Source organism: Castanea sativa, chromosome 9 (assembly GCF_040712315.1).
Source record: "Castanea sativa cultivar Marrone di Chiusa Pesio chromosome 9, ASM4071231v1".
Classification (NCBI taxonomy): Eukaryota; Viridiplantae; Streptophyta; class Magnoliopsida; order Fagales; family Fagaceae; genus Castanea; species Castanea sativa.
Window position 1 is genome coordinate 19,568,233 of NC_134021.1, and position 18,788 is coordinate 19,587,020.

Below are 18,788 nucleotides of genomic sequence, written 5' to 3' on the forward strand. Positions count from 1 at the left end.
CAATTCACTATCATATAAATATTAAATACCATATTATCATCCTTATAACGAAGGTATATACCTGAGAGCAATGTTTCATCCTCTCAAATAAGTGGTGGATTTCATCATGAATTTAATTGATGAAATCTATTTTTAATTGATGAAATCTATTATTAATAGTTCCATCATAAAAATTACTATTACTGAAATCAAGAAATTACTTTTATGCATTTGGGACGAGTAAATTGCTTTATAGTTTATAAGTAACATCCTGTATTTACCAAAGAAAACTGTTTGTCTACCAAGAAGGTACATAAGCTTTGAAGCAGATTTTTCTGTGCCACGCTACATCTGGCGTGTCTAATAGAAAATTCAAGAACTGAGTGGAAAGTAACTAAGTCTCGTATCACAATCACAAGATAGCACGTACAAATTAAATAGTGTTCTTTTTCAGCCACACGGTCACGGTCTAGGCATGTTTTTTTGCCTTTCGGTTTTTCATGACATTAGATTGTTCGCAGACGTTGTCCAGTAATAGATTATTATAGGATATATAGTGCATTTTAGTCAAAGAACAACTTAGCTTGATTTGTAGTAAATTAGTTAATTATAAACGTGTTCTACTCCTCATCTTTGGAAATATTAAAAAGAAAAAAATTTGGATGTGAAACTATCTAAATTCTGCTTATCCAAAGTGTGTAGTATAAAGAATTAATACAAAAAGAAAAGAAAAAAAAAAGAAAAAAAAAGGAGAAGATAAGAAAGCCACTATTAGTGAAGATTATTATCATATGTTAGAACACAAATAGAAAGAAGTTTATCACCTATAGTAGTTTTCTTTTAGAATTTATTTATTTTTAAACCTGGCTGTGACTGGAAAAATACCTTAGTTTATCCCATAGGGATATAGGATGATGACCTGGGAGGGCGGTATTCTTTTCTTGAAGAAAATAAATCCCGCATTTAAATTTTAAACAAGTGATTCGTAAGTGCTTTCATGACTCAAATCTAGGTGCACTAAACCAAGTTGCTTAATTAACTAATTGTTACACCAATATTGTATTGGCACTAAATTAGTGTTCAGATTGTTAATATAAGCATAAACCATCCCCCAGTTGACTAAATCTATCTGTCATTCCAATCTTTATCACCCCTTATTGTACTCGAGCTATAGGCATTTCTTATTGTTTTTGTGTTAAGGATTATTAATTGGATTTCAGAATCATGACAGGAAGCAAGAAAACAAGAAATCACCTTGGCTAGCCAACCAAAACCCCACATATAGATCTGCCCCGCTTTGAAGTTTGAATACTACGCACTACACGTCGAGAGCGATTGGAAATAAGTTGATATAGAATCTCTCCACTAGAAGTAGAAATATAGAAACAAGTAAAGAGAGAACCAAATTTTCAGTATGGAGACAAAAATGTCACATGGAGTTTGAATAAGAGCAACTTTACTAGCTAGCTAGCCTGCTGATTTGCTTGAAATCACTAATCAAACAATGCGTCTACCTGAAATCCATTTCAGATATATACTTCCCTAATTAATATCCTAGACCTAGCTAATTATAAAGATGTTATGGCCGGATAATCATCATTTGTAAAAAGTAGCAAACGCGACAGTTTGGCCCACACTGTAAAAACAAGACTTTATTAATCATCGATGTTCACTAATGTACTCACAATGATGAAAAAGTAAAATGATGATTCTGCTTAATTCTTCAACCGTGCACTTTTTATGTGTACTCCAAGATAGAACATTATAATCATACGAGATAAAGGGGTGCAACGACTTTAACAAATTAATTAAACACATTTAATAAGCTATACTGCTACTGTAATATACTTGTTAACGAATACTACTGTGGCACTAACCGTGTTTAACAAATAAATTGGTGATGTTGAGAATCAATAACAACATATTAATTAACTGTTTTTTTTTAATGATCAACATAATAATTAACTTAGTTGTTTTGAAAATGTTGTATCTAATATAATAAAAAACAGCGAGCTTGATAAGGCATATTATAAATTAAGGTAGTACGAAAATAGAGAAGAGAAAGAGAAAAGAAGCAGCCGACGTACGTCATGGATGGTGGAATAAAGCTGGGGGAAAGGGACCTACGTAATTAGTATTAGTGTTAGCCACTAAGCAAGACAAACGTCCGAGACTAAGGTGAAAAGCTCTCTTTCCACGTACTTCAGACCAACCAAATTTCCACTAATAAGGACAATTAATGTTCAAAATTCACCTTCCTAGCAACGACAGCGAGCGTGGTATTGGAATCAAGTTTTAAGAATCAAATGCATTGTCACTCTCATTCTCCACATTAACCCATCATCAATAATCATATTCTCTCTCTCTCTCTCTCTCTCTCTCTCTCTCTTCTAGTAGCTATAGAAAGAAAGAACCATGTCAAGAATTCATCCTGCTTATCAGAATAGAAGCCATGATGATAAGTTAACTCTGAAGGAAAGGAGCGAAGAAGATACTGATCAGCTTCAGCTACAACTAGTACGCCCTTCTGTGCTCACCGTGTGGAAGCGATCTAGCATGACTTTCCAGGGGACCGACGGATTCACCGTTTTTGACCAACATGGAAGACTGGCTTTTCGAGTTGACAACTATTCCAGGAAAAACTCTTGCAATATTATTAAAGGAGGAAGACTCGTCCTCATGGACGGAGCTGGGAATGCTTTGCTAACTCTCAAACCCCAGGTATATTATACATCGATCAATGGATCTCTCATGTGTTGTATGTGTATATACCCTGCTCAACTAATCCTATACTTGACTGTTACTGTTATAGATATTGTATCATGACGATAGATCATACATAATCACCACTACTATATGTGTAAGCTCTGCTATATATATATATATATATATATATATATATAACAATCATATCATATAAATTATAAATGTATTGCGTCGTACATGAACAGGTATTAAGCATGCAATACCAGTGGAATGCATATAGTGGAGAAGATAAAACGGGAAAAAGGGTGACTAGTACTACTTCAAAGGTATTCTCGATGAGAAGTGGATCAACGCTTTTCCACAGTAGCAAAGACGAGGCAATAGTGATGATGATGGGATCATCATCAGGACCTAGTACTAATAATAGTAATATTGATCATCATCAGACTCCAGATTTCAGGATAGAGGGATGTTTTAGGAGGCGAAATTGCAAAATAATAAAGAGTAGCAGTGGAGAAATGGTGGCAAGGATTGCTAGGAAGAGAGTGAACAACAGGAGGATATTACTTGGAGATGACGTTTTCAGCCTAGCAGTACAACCTGGCTTCGACCCTCAGCTTATTATGGCCTTTGTAATTATCTTGGACCGAATTTGCGGTAAGCCATTTGCCCCGGTCTTGTGTTCCTAACTAAAAAATTAAATTCTAGTGTATATGTCAATTCATTTCTACACACCAAACACTGTCCGACAAAACACCATACACCAAACACAAAATCTCATGTGTTCTGTGTTCACTGTTCAGTCCTCCTCCAGGAAAAAAGCCACCTCGGCCGGGGATTTCTTTTTTTTTTCTTTTTCTTTTTTAATCCAACTTAATTCCAAGCGTACTTGTATTTTGAATAACATTAATGAATTGAATCGATGCTTTTTACATCTATATACTTGCACTTTAGAATCTCTTTGATATGTCATGTTTATTGGTAGAGACTACAGAGTCACGATGATGATCCAACTCCTCTTCTTCAGGCGCTAGCTAGGAACTAAGTACGAACTCACACCTGCATGCCGGACAATTATGGTTATGGACTTGCATTTAAATCTAGATGTTGTGTTAGTATCTTGACCTTAATTTACTTGAATTTTCAAATCAATTCTTAAAGTTTTTAATTTTTATGAATTAATCTAATCCATTTAATTTGGTAATCCACCATACTTCCATGCGTGATTTTGGCAGGCCTTGGCCTCTGTATCAAACTCGTTCTTGGCAATCCTAGCTAATTCACTAATCACACTAATATTAATATAAATCCATATACTAAGCCAGACATCCCACCTCCAGCTTCTTGCCTAATTAAGGGATACCTCTCTCCCAATCAAAACAAATCTTTTAGTTGTAAATTTAATTTGAGAGAGACTTATAACCTCCACTTATCCATTCCACTAAAGATCTATGGCATGCACAGACAGCGCGGGCTATCCCCAACTTTCCCCGACAGTCGAAAGGGATTCAGAAATCAAAATCACAAGGCCCTTCTTCAGTTCAGGTCGAGAGGTGGCATGAATCATGCAAGAGCATTGCTATACAGTATACACTACTAAAAGAAATAAAGCACAAGTAGCAATTTGTGGTTATAACAATTTCTTTTCTTTTTCTTTTTGATAGGTATGATTGCATCTTTTACAACTAACGCCAAAAAAGTGCTCTAGCACCAGCAGCACCTCTTTCCACAATTTTATACTACCAGTTTAAGCGGTCAAAACAATACAGATAGTCAGATACAAATAAATCCATGCCAAGACTAACTTGGCAATTACATGATATCTTTATAATAATGGATCAAGGACAACATGCTATCACCAACCCTAGTGGCTCATCTGTGATGTTAGTACTATGAAAAATCCATTAACCTTGTTAACAATAATCAAAGAAAATATGGGCCAAACGCCTGGCCGTATATGTGCCCCAGATGATCCAACATCACTCAGTCACCAGACACATAAGTCTTGTCCTCATAATACCTTTTCTCACTTGCTGCCTTCTTCTCATTACGCTTCTGCAGGGAGTAAAAAAAATTAATCTTAGATTTCAACCAGAGGCATCAAAAGCAGGCAAAACAATGAAAAGTTGAAGAATAACATTCCAAAATCTCTTTTGACTCTAGGACATTCTGTTATTTCTTTAAGCAGACATCCCAAATGCAATGCTTCTCATCTCTATAAAATTTTGGTTTGTCTTTTTCGTTTAAGTTATAAAACCTTTTCAATCTCTACATTATTTGATGAAAATAGAAATATCGAATTTCTGATCAAAAGTAAAAAAAGGTGTGTAGTTGAGAATAGGAGAACCTGGTATGCTTCATGGTTTGATACTATCCTCCTAATTATCGTGGTAGTTGTGACATCCAGGGGACTTTCCAAAATTTTAAAGATACCCATACTGATCGGAACATCATAAGGGTTGGATGTTTCCTGTAAGTAAAAATAATGTCAGTCAACAGCTAAAATATAAAATTTTATAATTTCGGAAGAATTACATACAGGATGAATCAGACATTATGAAAACTGCTACTTCGATCAATAGTATCACCACTAGAAACATATTTTTAAATTTACCTTCTGAAAATCATTATTCTCTGCTACTGTTCCATGGACAACTAGCGAGATGTTGAAGGTAGTGATCTGCACCAAAAAATTCCACTAAGTTCCACCTTTGAAAATATCATAAAGTATGTCCTGACCACATCTTGGAAAATCCACAAACCCAATGAACAATTAACAAAGCCACAATCAGACCAGAAAGAAAAACAGAATATTAGTAAAAAAATTTCTTTTTTGATAATATTTGATAGTTGGAAAAGGGGGGATTTGAACTTTTGAACCCTAGACATTGCCATCAAAAACAAACACTAGGAGGTGTTAGTTGAGCTACAAGGCTATCGGCAACAGATTATTAAGACAAGGCAAAAATGCAAAACTGACCCTCTAAGTTTCACCTTTTGTCATTTCAGTCCTCTAACTTTAGTTTTGGTCAATTCAGTTCTTTAAGTTTCAAAAGTATTTCAATTCAGGCCTTTCACTAACTTCTGTTAATGCTCTACCGTTAAGTGCATTTTTTTTTCTTCAGTTTTTTATATTAAAAAATGCAGAGAACTAATTTAAATTTTTTTAAAAAAAAATTAAGAAATCCCCATAACACACCACAAACCCAGCACACAAACAACAAAAAATTTCTTTACATTGATCACGAGATTCACAACTAAAAATGGCATCCAAATGGACCCAAAATTTTAATATATAAATTCAGAACAAAGCACAGCAAACTATTATCTAACATCAACCATCAGTAACATATACAATTTACAAATTCCCTACCCACAAACAATGATTATTTATTCAAGAAACAATGTTTCTGGGTTTTTCGTTTTTTGTGGTTCAGAAATAAGAAAAGATTTGACTAAAAACTAAACTTGAAAACCCAAATCAGATCAGAGAGAGAAAGAATCCAAGGACACCCATATTGGATTGGAGAGAAAGAATCCAACGACACAGACTAGATCGAAGAGGGAGCTTAACCGGGTTGTTCACCAAATCCAAAAGACTTTGAAACCAACCAAACACAATAGCCCAGCCGTGGGTTGGAACTCCAATGAGGGTTTGATGAGAAAACATAGAGAGAGGAAGATTGGCCTAGTCAAACCAAGTTAAGAGAAAGACAACCACTGCCAAGCAAGGATAGTCAGCAGTGACCGGTGAGGAGCAGTGGCAACAATGTCTTTGGTGGCTTTGACAGGAGGTCTTTGGTTGACTCTTTAAATATTAGGGAGGATTTGGTCGATAAAATACAATCCTGAAGAGAAGATCAGAGGGGCAATATCGTGAATGTACAGGATGATCTTCAGCTGATAGCCCCAGGAAGGGAAGATGATGAAGAACAAGATGTTTTCCCTATCCTAGAGCGCCTCCAACTTACTGTTGTGAGAGGATTCCTTTACAGGGTGATTATTAGATTTAACAGAAAGAGAAAACAATTTAATTACATCTTTCTTTCACCATTTTTTTTTTAATTTAAATTAGTTTTCTGCATTTTTTAATATAAAAAACTGAAGAAGAAAAAAAAATTGCACTTAACAGTAGAGCATTAACAGAGTTAGTGGAAGGCCCGAATTGAAACACTTTTGAAACTTAAAGGACTGAATTGATCGAAACTAAAGTTAGAGGACTGAAATGACAAAAGGTGAAACTTAGAGGGTCAGTTTTACATTTTTGCCTTAAGACAATTACAAAATGAATTTAGATCTCAAGTACCAAATGACTTAAACCAAAGGGAAAACTCTATCCACTTGAATCATCCTAAAATCAGAATAATCTGAGCATTTGAAAGACTCATTTTGCAACTTTATCATACCAATTTGAGCTTATCTTCCTAGGACATTTTAAAGACATTAACACCTGGCACTCTAATACCAGCACAGCAATTTTCTCAGAACAGTATAACCATGCAATGTTGCGAGAACTCCATAGCCAATGCAACTGATGGGATGGAGGGGGAAAAGGGCGGTTTATAGCCATCCTGGTCCTTCAACAGCCATAGAAATTAAGAAAAAAGCCTTTATCTTCATTAAAAAAAAAAATGCATTTGGAAATCTGTGAGCTGAAGGAGTAGCAATTAACTTAAAACTAAGGTCTGCTTAGTATCTGTGATAATGACCACAAGAAGTAATGAATGCGCTGGAAAGTAATGCTTAACAGGATGCCAGTATTGCTTGCAATAGCAGATAGGAGTGTTATTGCTTTATAGGGTTGTTCTAAGAGAGAAAATATAACATGTACTGGTATGGTAATATAGGTGAAAGAGTGTTTTTTGGGAGCAATAGGTTGGTGCGTATTGGTGGTTAGTAAATTTGTGCAGGGTGGCTTCAAATGAAGTGGACAGTGGGCTTGAAATATGCGAGGATAGCTACAAATGTTGACGCTTGCTTGTACTTATTGCATGTAAGTGTCACGGACTTTTCTTCTTTCCTCTTTTTTTTTTTTTTTGTAAATTACCTTTTAAACCTTAAGAGTTTTAGGTATGCTTGAATGCAAACTTTGAAACTTACACTTTCAAAATGTTTCATTTAAATCTCAAAGTTTCTAAAAATGTTTTATTTAAACCTTCTATCACATTTTTTCTGTTAATCCCATTAGACATCACGTGGCTAACTGGTTTATATGAATTTTATTTCAAAATTTGAGGTTTAAATGAAACTCACCCAAGACTCCAAGACTCTAAGGTTTAAATAAAACTATTTGAAACTATAAGGTTTAAATGAAACTTCTTTAAAAGAAAAAATATATATATTTGAGGTTTAAATGTAACCTTTTAAAAGTTTTAAGTTTAAATGAAATGTACTTTATTTCTGCCCGCATGTGTGAGGCTATCCAAGGTCCACCATCCAACTTTTTCCCCTAGAAGAGTGTTTGGTGTACTAAGGCCCCTAAGGGTTCTTTGGTTAGAAGGATGGAAAAATGAGAGGATAAAAAATGGAGAGGAGATAGAAGATATTTTAGTTTTCTCTCTGTGTGTTTGGTTTGGGAGTGAAAAAATGGAGAGATGAAAAACTTTTTTGTTTGGCTGAGGAAAAAAATGAGAGAATGGAAAACGTAATTTTATAAATTTACTCTTATACCCTTATTACATAATATATAAGAAATAATTTTTTTATACTCATTAAATAATAAAAATATTACTTATTATCAATTAAAAATAATAAAATAACATTTTATAAATATTTATACATCAAACATATTATATTACTTTTACTTGTTATTATAATATATTATATATTTTTTGTATATAAAAAAAAATTGGACATTACAAAAAACAAAATAAGGAAGATTTGGTTGGGTAGAGACTCTAGAGAGAGAGAGCTGTGGAATGTAGTGGAAAGAGAAAAAATATAAGAAAGAGGATGTGTGGCTAGTTGGCTGTAGTTACTATTTTAATGAGGGGTAAAAACACAAAAGCACGGGCTGAAGCAACATTCCACAAAATCAACCTAGTTTTCTCCCTTCCCCAATTTGGGGAGAAAACGCTCAAGCCCCACCAGTTTTCCCTCCTAAATCCCTCCAACCAAACACCCAAAAAGATTTCATTCTCATTTTTCTCTCCCCCTTTTCCATCCCTCCTAAAATCACCCCAACCAAATGAGGCCTAAAAGGATCTCCTTTGCCTGGACAGCAGCCTAGGCAAAGATCCCTACTTGTTATTCTTATAATCTTATCAAGTGAGGATTTTCCTTGGGTGGTGTTGTATGTGCAAGTTTAATGGAGAGATGGTAGATCACTTGTTGATCCATTGTGATATTGCTTATGACTAATGAAATTTGGTTTTGAAAACATTTGGGATTCATTGGGTGTTACCAAGGAGGGTGGTGGATCTTCTGGCTGGGTTGAGGAATTGGTTTGGGGAAGCACTCTTTGGATATTTTTTGTACTGTTATGTTCATTGTGCTTACCCTTGGATATTTTTTGTACTGTTATGTTCATCATTGTGAGCTTGATGTAACCTTTTTTTTCCTAATTATTCGAGAGTTGGGGCAGGGGGATTTGAACCCTGGATATCTCCGTTGGAACACTAAGAAGTGCCAACCAATTGAGCTACAAGACTCTTGCAACATAAACTATTTTTTTCAATAACTTTTATTACATAAAAAATTATAATTAAAAAAAAAACTCTTTTAAGTTTTTTTTTTTTTGGGGGGGTGGGGGAAGGGGGGGATTTATAAATAATTCATTCTGGTAATCACATTTTTCATAAATTTATCATTAACTATAAGAAAGTAAAGAGATATAGTAAGTGTTCTAGTGCATGCCCCACAGTTTTCAGATCAGTTTTCTAACCATACAGCAGAAAATAAACCATTTTCACTGAAAATATTTTTCAAGAAAGGGGCTCTAACCAGAATAAGAAATCAACTAAAACCATGATAAAGAAATTTATAAAAGCAAAAGAATGAAAGACATAAACTGCACAACATTATGTTATAGAGAAAAACTAACCATGTCCTTTGACACCTCCCATGGAGCACCAATTATCACCTCATCTACATAGCGGCAGGCAAGAACACTTAAACTTCTTTCATGAAGATTCATTATAGGGCGATGTGCTCCCCTAGTAGCACTGCAGAGCCATTGTACAACATATGCAGATATTTAAGATTTATAAATATTTAGACTTTTTTTGTGTACATGTGCGTGTGAACACGTATAGAACATCTCCAAGTTTCTTTACATGTAGAAGATGTTGAATTAAACCTAAAATCAAAAATAAAAATTGTTCAAGCTCTACAGAAAATAAATTCGCAATCAAAAGGCTACACCAAAAAGTAATCATGCATTTGAAGGAAGATTCTATGAGCTATTGAACTGTTACAGCCAAACTGCAATTCTATAAAATAATACAAACAGATGTAATTGTAAGAAAGAATACAAGTTAGAGACAGATTATGCAGTCTCCAAACAACAATCATTGAAGAATAAGGCAATTATGATCTGTTAATTAGAATTTTACAAAACTCACAAGGATACCTGACACCAAAGAGACACAAATAATCACCTACCTCCACAAAAACACTCTACCATTATGGCTCATATCTCCAAACACTAAGGTTTAGACACATCCCATAAATCAAGAGGCTTGTCTTGACACGGGAATAAAACTGTAGTATAATTGTAAAGTTTCAGTCTGAAGCATACTTTCAACTTACAGTCTGAAGTGTGGATATGTTTTTTTTTTTTTTTTTGGGGATAATTGGCGTAGATATATGAAATAACTTATAAATGCATATACTATAATCCAAACTAGTACAGAAATTGACTGTGGCAGACATTCTCTACATAGGCTTAGATACCCAACAAAAACACACATGCAAGAGGAACTCTAAAAAATGGCCAAAAAGTCAACTCTCTGGATTTGAAAGACTGAAGCACCTAAATTCTGAATTTTGGTATACAAAAATACCTGCAAGCTGGGAAAATTATTATTTTTATTAAAAAAAAAATAACGCCAATTGCAGTTCACTATCTTCCCAAAAAATTAATTCCTCATGTATTTTCAATCCATAATTCTTTTCCCACGGCTATTAAACTGAGTGGACTAGAGTTATGAGTTTTTATGCTACGTTTGTTCAACAGATTCTAGAAAATGTTTTCTGCACTTTCCAGTGTTCAACATGGTGAAAGATATTGGTCCACGGAAAATAACCCAAAGGAGGCAAAAAAATGTTTTCCACTTTCATTCCTTTGTGGGCCACCCAAAAAAAAATCCCAGGATTATTTTCTGGCTAAACAACAACAAACTATAGATCCTTAACAAAGTAATTGGAATCGACCACACATATTCTTCTCCGATATTTTATTGTATCTAAAATCAAATTCTTTGTTACCTTCTATATTAACCAGTTTTGGTGGGTGGGATCAATTGCCTGTAGGTTTTACTAGCTAGAGGCAAGAGTTAAAAGGATTCTTAGCTCGATGATTTTATACAAATTTCAATTTCTTTTTACAATTCATTCCCTTAAGTTGTCCCAAAATTTTGTTTTAAAATTTCATATTTATAGATATTAATGATTTATCCAAGTTGACTTAATATTCTCATCTGTGATATCCCTTAAAACGTACAAGTAAAGTTCCACCCAAATCAGCTTTTTGAGTACAGGAATAGTAGAAAGAGGGAAAAAAAATGATAAAGAACAAATAAAAAGTCACGCATAACCACAATGTTGACTTATGGACAAAGGGGGGAGTAAGAAAGGAAGGTTGCAACCTGACTGTCTGATCATTGTGTATCCCGACAAGAAGAAAATCTCCAAGCTCCCTAGCAACCCTCAAGATCTATACAAAACAAATGGTCAACAACAAAATGTATAAAATCTCTCTTCTTGACCTGCAGAAATTGGTTGTCATTATCTAAATTAAGACGGAACGTTTTAGAAAGTTGGAAGGAAAAAAAAGCTTCCAAAGTAAAGCATCTACAAATGTTAACTTGTTTAGATTTATTTTATTTTAATAGACATTATGTGAAAGAAACAATGAAGAAAAAGCAAGAAGGGCAAATCCATCTGCAGGAGTTAATGGTAGTAAGACTTATAAAATAAAAAGGAGTTAATGATAGTCATAAAAATAATTGTAACGAACTACCACAGAAAATAAAGAGAATGATACTCCACAAGAAGTATCAACAAGGAAAGCAAACAAGGATACTGAAAGTGACAGAGATTCCTCTCAAAACTGCAGCTTTGAAATCAGGTGTGATTAGGGACAATGAGCTTTATTCCTTTTACTTCCTTTTTTTTCTTTTTCTTTTTGGGAGGGGATGGAATTATGATGAAATGGTCAGAAGAATGGAGACATGACTGGAAGGAAAATTTTCCAAAGGATGGTTGTTGGATACTAAACCTGTAGCTGTACCGATTTTATTTCAAATTAGAGTCTGGTGCTGTCTGGAGAATAAGATGTGCAGATTGAAGACACTATATTGTGTTACAAGAAAATTCATTGATATAATGTTACTGATATAGTAGTTGGGTCTTATGTAATTATAGCAGGTTGTTGTATCAGATAAAGTAAGCTGTGTTGTCCTGTGACTTCCAATGGAGTTTAAAGACTGAAAATCACAAGGGAGAAAATCCATCCATCCCTCTAGACCATAAACTTCGTCACTCATACGATCAATGCATGTATGCATTTGAGAGAAGAAGAAGAAGAAGAAGAAGATCAAATGCACCTCAACATGTCCAGCATGAAAAAGATCAAATGCACCATCTATATAAATTATGCGAGCATCCGGCCTTGGCCCCTGAAACAACAGGCATGAAAAGTTAATAAAAAATTTAACAAGGTAGACTTCACGGACAATACTTTGAAGAAAATGCATTTTCAAAGAAATCAAAGAGGGTGAGAATTCTAGGAAAAGCAAGAAGGAAAAGAAAATAATTAATGAGGTTCCTTATCAAAATTGGTGGGGAAAAAAATGAAACAATAAGAAGTGGAGAGGGCCATTGATCTGTACAGCATAATCATCCAACTGCAAATTTATAGCATATTGCCCTCGTTAGCTAACAAGAGAATGTAGCCAAAAGCAGAAGTTACCCTAAAAAAATAAACAAGCTTTCTAATACTATGAGTAGAGGATGATCTCACTAGGCATCTATTCAATTTCAGTTGAACTCATCAAGGCCTAATCCAGCTTTCTAGAGTCACAGTTTCTGTTAAGATGATGAAGACAATATATCTAAATCCCTAGGTTGAGAGAAGGAAGAAAAGATATTTGGTAATGCTCTTATATTACTTTCAGGGATTCAGCTCTCAAGTACTTTCTCCCATTTACAGATGCCAAGGATGCATGCAAATTAAAACTTAAATGGCTATGAGAACAATAGTGCCACATCAGCTGATCCACGTGCCTCAACTAAGCAGGAGCCATAAGGTTGGCTGAGAGGCATAACCCTATGCTGTAAGCCAGACACACATCATTTTAACAACCTTTTCATATCCTATTTATTATAAACATTCAAGAAATATTTTAATTGAACTTGAAATCCACCATCAAAGCTAAAACAGTTGACAGTCTCTACCCAGTTAGAGAACCTTTTGCCACTGTGATTTCAATGAATTCAATTACTATAAAGATCATACCCAATGCACAAGGCTCCCAATTCTGCAAAGTATGGGAGAGATGGTTTATAGGCAACCTTACCCCCAATTACTCTCTTGATATGAATTTACCAGCAAAAACTTCAATTTTATTTATTTTTTTGTGTGGATAAGTGACATGAATATTTAATTAAAATAAAAGGTGAAATCTAAGTCTGTAGATAGTATCTTTCCTTAACAAATATAGAATAAAATCAACCAAGAAAAAAGAGAGAAAGAAGAAATACTACCAAACAAATTAGACCACTCACACAAAGTTCATAGAAATAAGAATTTCAGTTAACGACTAGACAGCTCAACATCATTAAAGGTGCAGTTATTTCTCTCTTCCCAAACCATTCACATAAGGCAAAGAGGGTTGCTTTCCAAATCAAACTGTTTCCAACTGAAATATACATCGATCACCCTCAGAGGCCTCACCCATTTCACACCAAACATCAAAAAAGGAAAGGACCAAAGGTCATTAGCAACTATACCATGAAAAAGCAAGTGATCAATACTGTCGCCAATCCATTTACACAAACAATACAATGCCAATCCACCAAGATTATGTTTTATTTAATAAAGTTAATTCCCAAGGCCGCTGTTCATACCAACAGGGGGGGAGGGGGGGGGGAACCTTTTGATGAACTTACTTCAATACTTATCTATGAAAAATGTGTACCATTAAAGCCTCTTAAGGCCTAATAAAATGACAGATATCAAATTTGACCACCACAGTTTATCTTCCAATTAGTCTATTAGCCCCTTTATTTTTTGGCATACTAGAATAAAGCTTATCAAAAGGATCCACAAACTCAAGTTCTAAATCATGGAATTGTGACCAAATCTAAGATTACAAGAATGAGTCTGAATACCAAACAAGAATAAGTATATGTGCCTTTGTTGTCAGCAAACATAAATTATTACCTATTTAAGGATAATGTCTGCACTATACATCATGCCAAAATTGCACCAATCCACCATCGCCTACCACAAACCTCAAGTAACCTGAACACTTCTCCCACCTAGTCCTAATACTTCTTCAAATATTATACCCAATAAGCCTCCTAAGGCCTAACCACTTCTAAGGTCTACGGTCTACCCACCCCACATTTCACTAAATCTCCACAACCATTGTCCAACAGTACTGGTTGGATTTAGTTGGTTTTCTCAGGCCCAGGCCCTATGACAAAATGGGAAACAAATTAAATTCCAATAAACCAAATGAAATTAATATTCTTGACCTATCTGACCCCCACAAGAAGTGTTTTTGAATGACTTAAGTATATATATTAAAAGTAGCACAAAAAATAGGCGCAACATATATACATACAAGAGAAACACTTAAAAAAGAAGCTCTAGTTTCTATAATTTAAAAGATCTATAAACTCCAACAAGTTTGAGAAAGAGGAAACAATTTGTGGCAGCCATCCATTCCTAAAGAGAGTAAAAACAGAAACATAAATTCCAATACCAAATTCTTGCAACCTTCAAAACTATGAGCATTTCTCTTGTTCCAAATGCACCACATTATGCATAAGGGAAAAGTGTTCCAAATAGCATTACAATATCTTCTTTAGAGATCGTCTCAGTTTTAGGCATGTTTTGTACAAGTTAAGATTCAATCAGGTCCATTTTCATTACAGTTTTTGTTTCTTTGAATGCTGAACTTGATTTGAGCCCAAAACCAAAACCATTAGATCCTACGCCTGTCAACCAGTAAGAAGTTTATCCATAACCGAGTACTTGGACCCCGTGGGCAGCTTGAGTTAATAATAACATCAAAGTGCTGCCAATGAGCTCTAACTCAAATGATACCTCCTTCCCTTGTAAGAGCAATATGGAGGGTGAGTTCAAGACCAACCATATGAGAGTTTAACTTAACAATAAAAAATAATAATAACATCAATGTGGTGCTTAAAGTTTTCATTAGTGAGAAGCTGATTACTTTCATGGGTAGCACCCAACTTTAACAGCCAACAAGGGCTCTCAAGAATCAGAGAAGAACCTATCACAATTTAGAAAATGGCTTAACAAGAGTAGATTCTTCATGTTCAAAACCCCAATCCTCCAACTGCTCCAGAGAAGCAAGCACCGAGATGGAAACTTAATTTGTTGAAAGTAAACAAGCTGAAATCATGTAAGTGAATAGGTCCGAAGACCGAAGGTAGTAAACCCAAATGCCCATCATAAAGACCAAATACTCACCACACACACACACAGAACATACCTTCCCATTTGAGAATTGAACAATTCTGCGAGATGTTGGCAGAAAATGAGACACGCGTGTTCCACTTCCAGATCCACCATCTTCAAATTTCTGGCTGTGACCATGGCTAAACTGTCTTTGCAAGGAAGAATGATTGTTACTGTCACTAATGGGTCTCTCTCGTACACAGAGAAGCATACGACCTGTAAACAAAGTTATCAGATAACAATTTTTAGAAGTAATAAATCCAACAGTATCAAGCATAGGGCAAAGCAATCAGTCATTTTTTGAAACAAAAATTCAAAACACATGTTTTAAGCAGAGATTGGATGAGAAATCTATATCAAGATATACTCCTTTAGTGAGCATGAATCAATAAAAGAAGGTTTTTTTTTTTGGGTATAACAACAGGGCAAATAAAAATCGCAAAGGGTTTAGATATAAAAAGTAAAACAACAAAAGGAAACTTCTAACCAGAAAATAAAATAGCAATAGGCAAGAGACCAGAAGATTAAATAAAGAATGTACAGCACACTAACACTCGCTGATCACCACATTGCTGCTACCACCACTTCTAACCAAAGAGACTGCCTAGCACGGTTAGCTCTAAAGGGCCTAAGGCTAAAAGTCCATTGGGGCTGATGCCAAGTAAGTAGCATTTTTGGGTTTGGGAGTACAGAGCAAATGTAGTTAATTAGGCCATCTGTATCTGTTTTATTAAATCTCTAATTTGATATTCAGTAGTGATACAAAACCTGCCCTGTTAGAGAAAGAATTGGGAATATAATCTAACTAAACTAACCAACAATGTCGGTGCTGGAGACTCCTTCAGTGCGCTTAATTTGCTTGTAGCGACCAGCCTTCTTGGCAAGAGCATAAGCATCAGTACCATCAGGAAGGACACAAGGGTCGTCTCCATGAATGATAAAATCAATGTTGTACTCGTCAAACAGCTTCTTCATGAAATCTTCAGTGATGGCATAAGGGGCATCGGGGATAACCTCGTCAACCCACTTCACAGCGTTAACCATAATCATCCTAAAATATTTATAAAAAAACAAAACCAAAGAAATTAAAGAGAAAGATAAAGAGAGAGAGAGAGAAATGGATTAGTGTAATAGTAAGTACTCCACCTTTCATTGAGAGGGGTAACAGGAGGGCCTTTGTTGGCAATGATTTCGGGGTCACTGACAACACCAACGACCAATTGATCCCCAAGGGCACGAGCCTGACGGAGGGCATTGCAGTGGCCATAGTGCATCATGTCGAAACAACCATCCATGTACACCCTAACGCACCCTTTCTTCTTCTTTTTCTTATCATCCGAGCTACTCAGACTTGAAGGAAAAGGAAAAGAAAAAGGAAGCTTCGATGATAGACCCAATAGCGACACCCCTACAACCACACCTCCGATTAAGATCGTAGCCAGAAACCTCGCCGTATTCCGTGTCTTTTCCTCATCCGAATCCCCCATATCACTACTACTTTCTTCGCACGCCAACACAGCACCAAATGAATCACTTCTTCTTCACTCACTGCTACTCAAATTCCTCCTTTTATCTTTTATATCATCTTTGCGTCTCCTTTTTGTAGCCTATATAATAATGTATTATTCTATTCCAAGATTCGGTTCTATATATTCTACCGCATTTGTTTTTGTTTGTCTCGCTCGCTCGCTCTTTTACTTTACTGCTACTACCTCTACCTCTACCTCTGCCTCTGCCTTGCCGGTCCCTCCAGTGCTTAGGTTAAACAATTTTGCAATTACGGTTTTGGTCACCCCATCCAGCGGTGCCTCACACTCGCGCCCTCTTTCATTTCATTTTTATTTTTATTTATGGATATGATTCGCCACGTTACTTTCTACATAAAAGATGCATCTAATTAGAAAGATAAAGGATGTTTGGTAAAAGCGTTTAAATATAGAAAGCAATTTTTTTTTTTTTTTAATAATCAAAAGAGAAGCAGAGGATCATACGTGACTTTCCTCCAAAACATGACCTGATAGGGGCACCTTGCTAAAAAATGTTGGATTGAGTTATAACTACTATAAAAACATTTTGTTTTATAATTCATAAAATAGTGGGTTTCATACTTAAATTTATTATTTAATTCTCTCAAAAAAAAATTTGTTTAGTTAATATTTTCTAAATACAATTTTCAAAAAATTGTATCCTATTTTTTTTGTTTGGAACAAGATTTTAAAAATGGCTAAAGGGTGTTTTTAAAATACAAAAAAACGTTTTTAATGATATAGTTGTAAATAAATTTTTTTTAAGAGTCATAGTTGTAAATAAATTGAAAACAATAGATGCCACGTATTTATCCAAACTTTTTTATCTCTTAAATTAAGGAACTTATCTTTATCAAAAAGAGAATTCACATCCGTCAAATTTAAAACTTATCATTATAATAAATAAATACATGATGAACTCTATTTCCGTATCATTATCCACACACAAAAAAAGTAATCTAATTACTTTTTGTAAATATTTTTTAGAATCTCAAAAATAGAAATAGTCTCTCAAACAATTTTTTTTTTTTTTAGTATTTTGAAAATTGTTCTTAAAAAATAGGAACCAAACATGTAAAATATAATAATAATTTTTTAAAAACTAGTTTCAAGATCAATTTTTTTAAAATTGTTTTTATTTTGTTTTGAAAACAAAAACAAAAATCCCCCTACTAATCAGGCCCTAAATCAGTCCCTCAAAGGAAACAAATTAAAATTATATAGATAAATCAGAGTTAGGCCGAAGCCTCTCACAATAAAACCCTAAATTATCATAGAAAAACTGTAAAAAAAATCTCCTCCTTAGGGAAGTAAAAAACAAATGGTCTTCTAACAGGTAGCTTCATACCTAATGAGCATCAGCACATTGATTTACTTTCATAAAGTGGTGTTTGATCTTCACCTATGGTCAGTGGCAAAGTCATAATTTCAGTTTTGTGAGGCAAAATCAAAAGACAATAATAAAAAATAAAATAAAAAACCTCAAAATGTTAATCAATGCTAATAATAAAATTATAAACTACAATAATTGTCATACAAAATCTATTAAAATTCAAACAACTATAAAATAAATAAACAATTGTAAAACAACTAATTCATAGTTACAAATGATCAAAGTAAGAGATTGTTTCTCCAAAAAAAAAAAGTAAGAGATTAATCCATATACACAAAGTTTAAACATCTAATTTGATTCCTTAAAATTT

The 18,788-nt window shown here is 34.4% G+C and overlaps 2 protein-coding genes across 2 annotated transcripts; one reads left to right on the forward strand and one right to left on the reverse strand.

Moving 5' to 3' along the window:
* The first annotated feature begins 2,252 nt into the window (after nt 1–2,252).
* Nucleotides 2,253–3,621, forward strand: LOC142610266 (protein LURP-one-related 5-like). Its single transcript, XM_075782040.1, has 2 exons — nt 2,253–2,700; nt 2,931–3,621. The coding sequence occupies exons 1-2, from the start codon at nt 2,395–2,397 to the stop codon at nt 3,372–3,374; spliced, it is 750 nt and encodes a 249-aa protein (XP_075638155.1). The 5' UTR covers nt 2,253–2,394; the 3' UTR covers nt 3,375–3,621.
* A 687-nt stretch (nt 3,622–4,308) lies between these two features.
* On the reverse strand, nt 4,309–17,292 carry LOC142610267 (ethanolamine-phosphate cytidylyltransferase). Its single transcript, XM_075782041.1, has 9 exons — nt 16,706–17,292; nt 16,375–16,610; nt 15,594–15,775; nt 12,453–12,524; nt 11,493–11,560; nt 9,728–9,848; nt 5,300–5,365; nt 5,033–5,155; nt 4,309–4,740 (listed from the first exon to the last, which is right to left on the reverse strand). Exons 1-9 carry the CDS (start codon nt 17,044–17,046, stop codon nt 4,669–4,671), a joined length of 1,281 nt encoding a protein of 426 aa, XP_075638156.1. The 5' UTR covers nt 17,047–17,292; the 3' UTR covers nt 4,309–4,668.
* Between the last annotated feature and the right edge of the window lie 1,496 nt (nt 17,293–18,788).

Coding starts and splice junctions, on each gene's coding strand:
- LOC142610266 (XM_075782040.1), top strand. CDS start 2,395: ATGTCAAGAATTCATCCTGCTTATCAGAATAGAAGCCATGATGATAAG. Junction 2,701..2,930: donor TGCTAACTCTCAAACCCCAG/GTATATTATACA, acceptor GTACATGAACAG/GTATTAAGCATGCAATACCA.
- LOC142610267 (XM_075782041.1), bottom strand. CDS start 17,046: ATGGGGGATTCGGATGAGGAAAAGACACGGAATACGGCGAGGTTTCTG. Junction 16,611..16,705: donor GTTACCCCTCTCAATGAAAG/GTGGAGTACTTA, acceptor TAAATATTTTAG/GATGATTATGGTTAACGCTG. Junction 5,156..5,299: donor AGAATAATGATTTTCAGAAG/GTAAATTTAAAA, acceptor TTTTACTTACAG/GAAACATCCAACCCTTATGA.